Source organism: Amphimedon queenslandica, unplaced genomic scaffold (assembly GCF_000090795.2).
Source record: "Amphimedon queenslandica unplaced genomic scaffold, v1.1 AMPQUscaffold_13503, whole genome shotgun sequence".
Classification (NCBI taxonomy): Eukaryota; Metazoa; Porifera; class Demospongiae; order Haplosclerida; family Niphatidae; genus Amphimedon; species Amphimedon queenslandica.
The window spans coordinates 207,298-219,682 of record NW_003546261.1 but is presented as its reverse complement, the minus strand read 5'-3'; the positions used below and the strand labels follow the sequence as shown (position 1 = coordinate 219,682).

Here is a 12,385-nt window from a genome sequence, read left to right as displayed (position 1 = left end):
CATTCAATAGAGCATCACTAGGTGGAGGTCACCCACTTTGTTTCATTTGAAAATATGATTTCGTCTATCCGTAATGATCAATTTACTGTTAAGTTTGAGAGGTTTGTTTTGTACCCTTAACTTAAAAACTAAATGGTCTATGACATCAACTATCACACTATTCTAATGCTTAGAACATACCAGAGGTCACTGACACACTCTCAATCATATAGATTATAAATTACAGAAAATACCGTATAACGCTTTATTTTGGTGGCGCTTTATTTTGGCGATTTTGCTGTAAAATTGTAATTGGTGGTTTTTAATTTGGCGATTTTTGTGTACACGTGCATTACTGAGCATGCGCATTAATGATTGGTGGTTTTAATATTGACGATCCTGCTTGTAAACCGCCAATCGCCAACATAAAACTCCGCCAAATTAAAGCGTTATACGGTATACAATTAAACATGTAATATGGTGATTAATGATTGACAGTGCTGATTAACAATGAATTCCAACTGCAAACATCATGATTGCCCCAGCAGACTACTTGGGCAAGTAGAAAGAGTGTCCCTCTACATTATTGAAGGGTTATCTGTGCAAAATAAGACAATATGCAACCAAAAACTAATGAAATGTATGCCTACCTGCTTCACTTCTCCAGCCATTTTCAATTTTACATACGATTAATTAGAGCAAATTGGCTTAAAATTAATACGGTATAGGTAACTAGCATTTCCAGCCACGAACGGAAGTTTCCAATCCCTTTCATTTACTCTAATACATATGCAATAACCCATAGATATTACATAGATTTACTCTATTATCTATGAATAACCACTAATAATTTTATTAGGCGAATAGTTCGAATAGCAAAAAAACTATTTGAATATTGCTTTAACAAATGAATAGTCGAATATCTCACTATTTTTTTCAGCCCTAATTTACATTCTAAGCACTTTAAACTTGATTTTTATGTCTTGCAACATCTGTTAAGTGTTGAAGAGTGATATCCTCTTCACCACTTTGTTGTTTTACTTCAGAGAGCCTAGTGAAACAGGCTGTGTCACCTTGCTTACATTGTACAGTCAAACCTGTCTAAACGGTCACTGCTTAAAACAGCCAGCTACTTTAAAACGGTCACTATTTAATGTCCCAATTTTTTGGACAATGACTGTAATACTAAACTTACCTGTCTCAGCGGTCACTCTGTAAGATGGTTAACGGTCACTGACAGAATTAATCTCCATCAAGACTGATAAAGACCACCACTGTGTCCAGGCGGCCAGATAGCCACGCCTATTGTACCACGCCCATTTTGAATTAATTTTTACATCATTAATAATGATTAATTTTTTTTTAATTGTTATCTCAAATAATACCTTCGAAATAATACTATATACAACTCAGTTTAGGTCTTTAGGGGTACCTAAAAGTTCTTTAAGTCTTGTTATATAGTTTCTATGGCCAGTAAATGTGTACAAAATAATTTAAACTGTATTTAAAGGCATCTCTATAAAAAGGCCACCTGCATAAGACAGCCACTAAATGCATGTCCCAAGGTGACCGTTTTAGACAGGTTTGACTGTACATGTATCTTGTCAGTATGATTAATATGCTTCTGTATGTTGTTATTTTTCCTTAATGTTCCGATTTATTGCTATTTGTTTTGTGCATTCACTTCATTTTCATCTGATGATTCTGGTCAATTTTTACTTTTTGATTTTAGTGTGTATAGCACACATTGGCAATCACTGCTTTTGATTTTGCTTAGCATTTTTTCTTTCTTTTAATGTAATGTATGATTCTTTTATGTTGTCATGTTTTGTTTTTTTTTTGCTATCATAATTATAATTTCTACTATACAATGTAGGTATTACACTATTAGTCAAATTCCACGGTTATGTGTTTTGGATGACACTCCTGTTACTGAAGAAGAAAGAAAAGCTTCTGGTAAGATATTCGGACCACAGAGGAAAAAAACCAGAAAGCATCAGGTTGGTATTCTGAATCTCTTTGCAATGCAATTAGCCAAGTATGTACATGTACATGTACTTACCACTGTATAGTGAAGCACTAGCTATACAGTGTGATTTTATTCCGCTATACTTTGTACATAGGCATTTAGCCATTTACTCAGAAATTATTTTTGATATTTTATGGTGGGAATTTGCCCAGGTGAGGTTATGTGCCTTAACCAGAGGCCAGAGATGTGTATTGTGGTTGATTCCCTTTATGTTTGGTTTCATGTGACTTCTTTTGAAAGATATCCCTTATCATGTACATGTAGATTGTACTTGCATAGTCAAGTTACCATATGGCATGATTTACATGTATGTACTAGTATTTTGATTTTCATGAGACATTGAGTTTTATTTACAGTGTATGCATGCATGCATATAGAAAACTAAACTGTACTGTTTGTGTCCATTTTGTTCTAAATTAATTACATTTGCACCTACATGTACATGTACATGTACAGTATATTCTTTTACAAAAGGAGAAGTTCATTTAAAAAATTGTTCCATCAAATTATGATTAGTTAATGGTGTAGCTCAAAATAGAAATACTCCTCATAGTGTACATTTGTATCTAATTGAGATTTCTATGAATATGATATGCACATCATCAGTGAATTGGACTCTTGGTTTTGCATGAATGCGTAACACTACAATTGTCTATTAATTATCTAGCTGGCATGTACAAAGTGCGGCTGCTTCGCAAATTACATGTATTGTACAATGTACATTAATTATTTTATCTGTGTACCATGACTTCTTCATGACAATTAATGTACATGTACCATGTAGTTTGTTGCATGATTTTCTGTTTCAGTACATGCATGTGTGAGCGCTGACATAATTTGTGCTCTTATTTTTTACATACTTAAATTTCATGCTGTACTCTACCAATTTTTTGTACCACATGTGATCAAAAGATCTTACTATATTCGTGCTGTTTGAATTGTAATTATATTGATCATGTTTCATTCTTTTTAAAATACCTTTCCATAAATTAATTTTAAATTTATTGTACATGTACTGTAATTAAATTACATGTAATGATACATGTAACTGATATTCAATATATACTCCTTCCACATTATTGTTACACTGTTTTGTTTTGTGTGTACATATACTTTAAATGTGATGCTGTTAGGATTAATGTACATGTACATAATAATCCCGTAACTACCTCTTGACAATGGTTAGTACATGACAGCTAGTCAGCTACCCCTTTTACATGTACTGTACATGTATGCCCTTACTATGGCAAGTAGGGTGTAGCTACACGTACATGTACATGTACAGCTGTATACATCAGGATTTTTTGAATGCAACATGGTCTGTGGCTCTGTGCATTGAAGTACTGAAATGTTGTTGTCTGGTTATTAAATTCGTCATAATGAAGTTTTCAAATTTTTTCAATTATTTGAATTTTCTTTTTTAGTCAAGAGCTCCAACCATCATGTATACTCTCAGTATTTTATCTTACTCAAATGGATGCTTGGAATTTTCTTCAAGACATGTTGTTTTCTAACTTCTAATTCTTATTTTTATTAGAATTACATGTACGTTGATGTGTGATAGTTCTTGCTATGGCTATACACTATAGATATAAAGCCTAGATTAATTGTTGTTTGTTAAATGTACGTGTGCATGTTTGTCTTATTTTGGTTGTGGTACAAATTGTTGATTATGTGATTGTGATTGTCACATTGATAGCTACATGTGCATGCATGTACATTGTACATGCATACATGTATGTGTGGTTGGTTTACTTTATGGTTTGTAATTTTTTGTGATTTTTCCAAAAAAAATCTCTAGAGTTTAAGGTAATGTTTATGGGTGCATGCTACTACATGTACATGTATTTGTGGCTGGCATCTTTTTAGTTGGATTTTCAGTAATAGCTTCAGGTGTTAAAAAATGGAGTGGTTACTCCATTTGCTTCGAAGTAGTACATTGTAGTTGGCGCTCATTATTTTTTTCCATGTGTAAGGGTTAAAATTTTGTGAATTATAAATAAGCACCACAGAATTAATGAAAATCATTATCCCATGTCATATGGTGTCATTTGTGTTGTTTGTTTCTTGAACACCACTTTTAATATTTGGTGTGTGTTTTCTCATTCGTGTTAATAGTTTCGTCACTTTAATATTATTTAGTATGATTATACATGTAGTATTATGTGCCCCATGAACATGTTCAATACATGCATATACATGTACCTGTAATGCATTACAATTAACATTGTATCTGCATGTTGTACTTGTACAGGTGCTGGTGCTTGAATTTCCCACCACTTAATTATGGCTAATTGTGCTGTTTTATCCTAGTTCACAATCACTGTCACCAAGGATATGAGTGGACTTGTTTGTGTGGTGAAATGATCATATAGCAAGTTCATGACATTGATTGATCTGTGGTGTGTCAGCAAAAGTGGCTGTGACGTTTGGTGTATTGTTTGTTTGTCTGTCCTGTGGTCATGCCCACCCACAGACCTTGCTTAATGGAAACTACACTGTATGTAGTATGATGCCTTATTTGTAGTGGTAATTTGCCCAAGTGAAAGCTGATCACTTTTATGTCACAAAGCAATTTTGTATTATAAATAGTAAGCTTGTGCTTGTGAGAGTATCTGAGGAATGTAATTGGCCACATACATTGTACACGTTTAGACACACACATGCAAAGTGCGTGGTATTACTGACACACCTAAAAGTTGGTGATTATGCTTTTTATTTGGAGTTACATAGTACGGTGCTTATGTAGTTTAAATGGTGAGTATATAGAGAGATGGTACTTCGTAGTTGGGAATGAAGTAATTGATTTGATTTGTCATCGCTAGAGTGAACACAAGCAGTTGTACACATTACATTTATTGACGTCCCATTTAATTTTTTAGGTCAGAAGACGAACAGAAACGACTCCACTTCTTGAAGACACTTTGTGAAGTCACAAGATTGATTATAATTGAACTTTTATGTATTCTTAACAATAAAATTTTAATAATAAATACTGTTGTCATAATGCATGCTAACGTTAAAGCGGTCGTCATCATCAAAGGGAAGGCTTACACCCACGTACATTGAAATGTACATAAAGTCATCATGAAAGCTTGCATTCATTAGTTTCTTCCGAAGTTGTCTTCCTTAGGCCAAGAGAATGTCTTACTCATGGGGTGAGTTGTCTAGATTTTTTGTATGATTCATGGCCTTAGAAGAAATGAATAATTGTAGCTTGTTTGAGCCACTCCCTGCCGGGCCGGCGCACTTTATCTGTAAAATCCTTTCTCTTTCCCTGCAGGAGAAAGAAGTAGTAGTGGTATATCTCCTGGAAGCTCTTCTGCCTACGAAGACGCCTACGGGATAGGGCAGCAAGCGCTCGAATCCGCTCCTGGATCTTATGGTAGCCGTAGAGCTGGAGAATACTTTGGTGACTCGTCTTTCTTCACTCAAAGCCAATCCACCGATCACAGCGGTCCATTGTGTGTTTATCCGACAGTGAGTTTTATGATAATAATTTTTGAGTTTACTATAGTAGTGAAGCCATGCACCTTTTTAACTGAAGTTATCAGCTGTGGGGTAGATAGTATATATAGTCCACTATGACACTAAGTTAAGTTTCTGGCTTCTATAATTGTATCGTTACTCTTTATCAATGGAATTCCTGACATGTTTATGTAATAATGGACTATGGATGTACATGTAGCTAGTTCATGTAACGTTATGGCAGAAATTGTTTGTCCGTACGTTAAAATAGATTCATAGCAAGTTACATGAAGTGTATTCACAAGTAAATAGACATACCCTCCTCCTCTTTTATCACGTATTTTACTCCTCCAACTCTTAAGGGAACAATGTTAGTCTTATTCATTTTTCATTTATCCCTGAGGTTAAGTGCTACATGAGAATGGGGTTGCATACCATGACTTGTGGAAACCATGAATGTGGGACAATGCTATGTTGACCATAATACAGCTGGCAAAGTTGCCCAAAGCCTCACTCACAAGTAGTCACTCCCAATGCCACCACTGTCCACCTGGACATTGTGGTTGAAACACATGTCAAGGGATATTGGTGGAGGTTCAAATTACCATCAGACATGAAACCTATGACAACTTAATGTTTATACTTAACACCCTTCCTTCATGTGTTGTGACAAGTAATTTAACTCAGATATGGTATCATCATGAAAAGTAGCTGGGCCTTCCTTCCTTATCATTAATGAACTATATCGTACTTTTGTGTTTGGAAACATGAGTGCATCCCACTGAATTGTCATTTATTCATGAAAGTATTTTGACTATTTGAGTGCTATTTTCTCAAGCACAATATTTTGGTAGAGGACATCAAAGTAAAGATTGTTATGTCTTATTAAACTGGCTATACATATACTAGATAACTTCAATGATTGGCACCTACATGTTAACTATGTCACTTGTTGAAAATTTGTGGTTCCTATTATTCTCATTGTATTGTTGTTGCTTTACCACACAGCTCAGTTGCAACTAACTATATGTTTAACAAATGTTACCTACTCCCATGGCATTAGTCCACTTAGGGTGGTTATGTAAATTTTACAGCTATAGTAACGGTAGCCTTTGTGTCTACTCTTATTGCTTAGTGAACCGCCAATATTCATAGTAGCTTCAGTTGTATTCATAACACTTCAGTTTGTGATATTCACCATCGGTACACACTTGTTGCTTCTTAACATGGTCAAAATTACTGATGAATTTGCCCTCATATTAGAATTTTACTGTCAGCCAGCCAAACTGGTTTGACAAGTTTATAGCCCTGGGACACTTGTTATTGATGTTGAACGTGTCTCTTGTATTCGTGTATATTCATGCATCCATGCATTTGTTTGTGCAATAAATGATTCTTGTTTTGACTGAGTACAGTAATAAATATCTGACCAGTGTTGTCATAATTCAATAGGTTTTAATCAAGTGTTATGAACTGCATGTAGCAACCATTTTTCATTTTGTCTAACATTATGATTACTGTTGTATTTAGCCTATCAACCCTTTGTCTTATTTAGACTCAGATCCACCAGAGTATACACAGAAACCCTGTAATGTCTGCTCAAGTACAAAGAGATAATTTGATTCAAGAAAGGTAATCAGAAATTATAGAGAATAAAGTAAATATTACATTTTTTTCTCTTTATTGTTAGAGAAGCTATACTAAAAGAGCAGGGTCACTTTCGAAGTACACAGCGTTATTATGTGGAAGAAATCACTAAAGCTGTAGCTGAACAACAGAAGTTTGGACCACATTCTCCTGAAGTAAGCTGAATCATATTGATTCTTAATAATAATAAACCTCATTTTGCAGTTTCAAAATGTTCAGCGTATTATTACTGAAATAATGCAACAGATGTATGATCAAATTGGCACTCCAGAAGATGCTAAGCGTTCTGAACAGATATGGAATGAACGACTTTTTAAAATTGAGGAACGTCTTAAAATGTATCAAAATTCTCACTTATCTTCATCACCTGATAGTCAAGTAAGTTCATTTACACATGTTATGTTTTTGTGAATATCATTGTGTATCAATGATATACAATGTACATGTACATGTACATGTAGACAATGAACATGTATGAAGATTTTGTTTTCCTAGTTACTATTTACATTATTTCAATGCATACATGTATATTTATTGTTGCTATGACACTAAGCATCACAACCAGGTTCTTAATGTAATACATAGCCCATGGGGACATAAGTGGCATTTTATTCTTCTAATTATACAAATGTACACTGCAGTTGTTTAATTTAAAATCTGCTATTGCCAGACTAAACACTCATTAATTATGACATTTGAGAATGCCTGGATCATATCCCTTGCCAATACACCCATAATATCCCAGCAGCATGAGTAGAAAGATTATTGTCCTGTAAGGCCAGCAATGAAGCAGATTTCTTTCACAAGTATTCATTTTCTTTTTTAACAGGAAACCACAACATGTTGTGGTTTTGTTGTAATGAAGTGTGATGCAGTGCCTTGTAGACTATGTGGAGGTGGATAGACAGATTAGTGGGAGGGTGTGGGAGTAGCATAAATATTTGCCAGCTATCTGTAGGAGTGTAGGCATTGTGCATATGACAAGAGTGTATATAGTTAATCCTGATGAATGTTGTGGTCAAGCATAACTATTGTACTAAAACAACTTTCCCTTCCTTTATTAGATATCTGGAATAGCTAATTCCTCATCGCAGTGGAGTAGTCCTGTCGAATCAGTTGCATCATATCCAGAGTCTCAAGTACCAGTTGGCCGTGTACCAAGGCACTCTATTTTAACTAGAGAAACGTTTGAGAATGAGTCACATAGTACGAGTAGTTCTGGAGCCAATAAGGATCTCAGTCCATATGAGCATGGGGAATATTATGACAAGCTATCATTTGGACGAGGGCCTCGCTCTTCTTCAATGGTGTCAGCAGAGGAGCAGTTGGAAGGTACAGCTGATGTGCTTGAGGCTTTACGACCAAGACGTCATCACAGATTGAGACCTCCTCCTCGTCATCTGCCATTTCAGCTTAGTCAAGAAAGCGATTTCCTAGGAGGACAGTCCAGTGCTACTTCACTTCCTCTCTCCCAATCTACTAGTCATTCTGCTGGTCACAATCACTCTTATCCTCATGGTTTGTACAAGCCCAGTTCACCTACATCAAGCAGTGATAATGCCAGTATTTCGTCATCTGTTCACCATCGCCTTGGTTCAGGTCCCGCCAGTGATGCATCTTTTCCATCTTCAATAAACCTCAGTCAATCAACGACTTCTAGTCGTAGCAGTTATGTTTATCGATTGCCACGTCCATCACTGTCCAACAGTAATCCCGGTAGTACGACAAACATTTTACCATCACGTCACCATTCGTTATATAAGGAAGATTCTGTATATAACGGCAAGTCGTATCACCATCAGCCTATGTCATCAAAGAGGAATTCACGTGGTTCATCTGAAGATTCTCGTAATGTTTCACATGTGTCTAGGAGAGAAGGCCAGAGACAAAGATCAAAGCAGAAAGATGACAAGGGTGAAAGAGATTCCTTTTCAATGAAACTCGATGTGGTTATGTCAATGATGTCTGCTCTTTCTACATCATCACAATCGGATGCTGATGCTGTGAAGCTTTTACTTGCGCTCTCTCAATCTAGCGAAACATGCAGTGTCCTTAGACAGTCAACTTGTATGAGCCAGTTGATCAAAATAATTCACAACAAGGATATTCCTTCAAAGGATCAGAAGGAAGTGAAGTCCAAAGGTCTTGAAGCTCTACGTAACATAGTCGAATCTAATCCCAATTCCAAAGTCCGCCATTGTGAAAGATCAGTCCTTAGCACACTCAATAAGATAAGGGCTCACTGTGATCAGCTCTTTAAGTTTATTCACACTGTCCATTGTCAAGAACCTGTCACAGCAGATGAATTGGAGGTTCTTCAAAAGTCATGCAATAGTGTTCTGCTGTTTCTGAGAAAGTTACTCAAGTACTCAAGCTCAAGAGAACTTCATCGTCCAGCAATTCTAAATCTAGGAGGGCTACAAACCATAGCCGATATCCTCATTTGTGATCATAACCTTCCTAAGAAACAGGATAACATCATTGGCCATTCATCCGAAATAATAGCTGTGACCATCACCATTTTAATCAATTTAACTTATGGAGATGTCAACAATAAGCTTGCCCTTTGCAGCATTCCTGATTTTCTGAATGCGCTTATGAGCCACTTCTACTCTTTCAATGAACAAGTTATGTCAAAGGGAGCACAAGTTATTCGTAATCTCTCCTGTAAGGCTACCCCTGATATCAAGGAATGTTTAATGAAATGCCAAGCTGTAGTTGTCTTAATGGAAGCTGTCGAACGAGCCAGCAGTGAAACCACAATTCAGCACATCACCAGTGCCCTCTGGAATATGTCGGCCCACTCTATCGATAATCGTTACAGGATATGCAAAAAGCCACATGGAGTCGAGACCCTTGTTCACCTTCTTTCATTCAATAGTCCCTCTGGCACCACTGTCATTGTTGAAAATGTTGGGGGAGTATTGCGAAACCTCTCTAATGTTATATCACAAGAGCAAGAGTATCGCACAAGATTTCGTGAAGCTGGTGGGCTGGATAAATTAGTACAACATTTAAAGTCCAGAAACAAAGTTGTACTTGCCAATGCTACTGGTATTTTGTGGAATCTATCAGCACGATGCCCAGAAAACCAAAGTCTGCTTTGGGATTTAGGTTGCATACCTCTATTGGATATCCTACAAACATCTCCTCAAAAGAATATATCAGAGAACGCTCGTGGGGCTTTGCGTAATCTACTTGCCTTTGGTCAAAGTCAAGGCTGGACATCAAGATCTGATCTTTCCACGTCATCTCAAGCTAAGAAAACACAGAAGACACACTCGAAAAGCACAATGGCTTTAACGGGTGGACCAAATGCATCAATTGAAAATATACGATCTGGTCGTAGTAGTGCACCATTTGGTTCATCTGCTTCTAAACCAAATTTTTCAGCCCACCAATCTAGCATTAGCTTGAGAGATTCTTTATACAAAATGTCTTCGTCACGAGGAAGTATAGAAAAACCACCAAGCAACAGTATGATGAATTACAAAAGTGATGATTTCATCAATGGCCCAAGGTTTAGTCGTGTATCTTCTGCTCCACAACCTAATGATGATGAATGGATGAATTATCGTCCTGTTGCCAAACAAGATGATGTTACCAGTACTGACTATCACCATCGCTCACAAGCAATGAGCCACACTGGTCCATCTTCTCAGGTCCATCCATCAATGCATCACCAGCAACACAAGAAGCACAGTAGAGGTGGTCATTCAGTGAAACTCTCCAATGGGCACAATTACTCTTACTCTCAGTCAGAGTCATGTGATTCAGAGTTTCAGTCAGTCAGTGGAGCTAGTCTTGGGTTGAGCCCTCAGCTGCCAACCGAAGATGGGATGATGCGTAATGCTGGTAACGTGGAAGTGGCTTATGATGAACTGGATATTGAGATTGATGATCAATTGGAAGATGAAGTATCTCACTGTCACTACAGAAATCCATCAGAGCCAGATTCTGAAACCTCAGACCATTCAATTGCTGATCAGTTCGTTCGTGATAGAGAGAGTGTGAGACGCATTGCAAGTCCCTCTATTCCATCTCCATCCAAACTCTCTCCCAACATATATCAACACAAGATTCTGACAGCTGATATTGCTCGTGCTAGTGGAACAAGTGGTTTAGCATTAGATGGAACAACTCCATCACAAGATGGACTGGAACCTATCTCCGAAGCTCATGATATTGTAGTAGCACGATCAGATGTGTCCCGCTCTCACAGTAATAGCAGTTCATCTGGGGGAGCAGAATAGGAGCTGATGTCCATTAATTATGTACAATAAAAGAAACATGTACATATAATAGCATGTTCAGTCAATTAGTACTAATTATTTTTAATGTGTGTTTTGTATTGGTGTATGACCTTTCTCACTTATATGTGAAAGTTCTTTCTGTTAAAATTAATATTGTTAAATGTAATTTTGTATCTTAAATTTAATTTCTGTACCACTTGCAAGCTATTAAATATTTCTAATTAATCTTTTAAAATAAATAATTATTATTTGTACATCATGTTATTACAATGCAAGGTGTCGCAATTTAGAGTTTAGCTGCCTTTCATGTTCAAGCTGATCTTTGCTGTGCTTCTTGAACATAGAGAACTCCTAAAAATAATTAAAATAACCATAACACAAACATAAAGACATGCACATACATGTACTACATATATAAATGTACACTGTACATGTGCAAGTACATGTAGCTGTAATTTACTTTTTCTAGTGATACAAGTTTTCCTTGTGTTAAAGCCAGTTCTCTCTTCAAATTGGCAATCAATTCATTCTCTGCCTGACCCCTATACATTATAATACTATGACTATGAATGCACTATTATTAACTATAATAAACATATACCTTAAGCCATGTTTCATATCTACTGTTGAGTCACGCATTGCCTTTTCAAAAGAGGCAGCTTGTTGCTGCCACTTTCTTGATTCAAGTGACATTAATTTTAATTGTTCCTTAAGTTCAGAATATAAGGTTGCTGCTTCTTCTTTGTCTCTGGTTAACTTCCTAATTATCTGATCATAATGAGATTTCATATCTAAAATTACAAAAAATAAATCCTCATGAAATAAAAATTACCTTCATTTTCTTTCTTTAATTTTGATACATGCATCAAAGTTTCATTATGACTGGTAGTTTTGTCATTTAAGTTAGATTGCAATGATTTAATACAATCCTCAAAGCTCCTATTTTGTTCCTTAATTGTCAATAGTTTACTTTCCAAGTCTAAAACTTTACAATGATCGGTACTTCTTT

The 12,385-nt window shown here is 36.1% G+C and overlaps 3 protein-coding genes and 1 long non-coding RNA gene across 5 annotated transcripts in view; 2 read left to right on the top strand and 2 right to left on the bottom strand.

The window, feature by feature from the left end:
* The window catches only part of LOC100640275 (leucine-rich repeat-containing protein C10orf11-like), an 8,669-nt gene extending 3,668 nt beyond the window's left edge, over positions 1-5,001 (top strand). The window contains exons 3-4 of the mRNA XM_011411745.2: positions 1,856-1,979; positions 4,891-5,001. Coding sequence (XP_011410047.2) covers positions 1,856-1,979; positions 4,891-4,938 — 172 coding nt within the window. The 3' untranslated portion in view covers positions 4,939-5,001. The remainder of the gene's footprint in view (positions 1-1,855; positions 1,980-4,890) is intronic.
* LOC109593846 (uncharacterized) lies at positions 421-742 on the bottom strand. Its single transcript, XR_002191185.1, has 2 exons — positions 630-742; positions 421-577 (listed from the first exon to the last, which is right to left on the bottom strand). It is a non-coding gene; the product is annotated as an uncharacterized LOC109593846 (long non-coding RNA).
* An 84-nt stretch (positions 5,002-5,085) lies between the features above and the next one.
* Apc (adenomatous polyposis coli) lies at positions 5,086-11,598 on the top strand. 2 transcript variants are annotated; one of them, XM_020008940.1, is made up of 6 exons: positions 5,086-5,166; positions 5,292-5,488; positions 7,032-7,108; positions 7,167-7,278; positions 7,328-7,501; positions 8,188-11,598. In XM_020008940.1, the coding sequence occupies exons 1-6, from the start codon at positions 5,151-5,153 to the stop codon at positions 11,374-11,376; spliced, it is 3,765 nt and encodes a 1,254-aa protein (XP_019864499.1). In that variant the 5' UTR covers positions 5,086-5,150; the 3' UTR covers positions 11,377-11,598.
* Positions 11,583-12,379, bottom strand: LOC105316676 (coiled-coil domain-containing protein 89-like). The gene is made up of 4 exons (XM_020008957.1): positions 12,209-12,379; positions 11,978-12,167; positions 11,837-11,918; positions 11,583-11,727 (listed from the first exon to the last, which is right to left on the bottom strand). The coding sequence occupies exons 1-4, from the start codon at positions 12,240-12,242 to the stop codon at positions 11,641-11,643; spliced, it is 393 nt and encodes a 130-aa protein (XP_019864516.1). The 5' UTR covers positions 12,243-12,379; the 3' UTR covers positions 11,583-11,640.
* Positions 12,380-12,385: the final 6 nt, after the last annotated feature.

Bases quoted from the DNA above. Each gene is read 5' to 3' on its own strand.
- Apc (XM_020008940.1), top strand. The intron at 5,489-7,031 runs GTGAGTTTTATG...TGTCTTATTTAG, and splicing joins CATTGTGTGTTTATCCGACA to ACTCAGATCCACCAGAGTAT. The intron at 7,109-7,166 runs GTAATCAGAAAT...CTTTATTGTTAG, and splicing joins GATAATTTGATTCAAGAAAG to AGAAGCTATACTAAAAGAGC.
- LOC105316676 (XM_020008957.1), bottom strand. From the start codon at position 12,242: ATGCATGTATCAAAATTAAAGAAAGAAAATGAAG. The intron at 11,919-11,977 runs GTATATGTTTAT...TATAATGTATAG, and splicing joins GATATGAAACATGGCTTAAG to GGGTCAGGCAGAGAATGAAT. The intron at 11,728-11,836 runs GTAAATTACAGC...AATTATTTTTAG, and splicing joins AACTTGTATCACTAGAAAAA to GAGTTCTCTATGTTCAAGAA.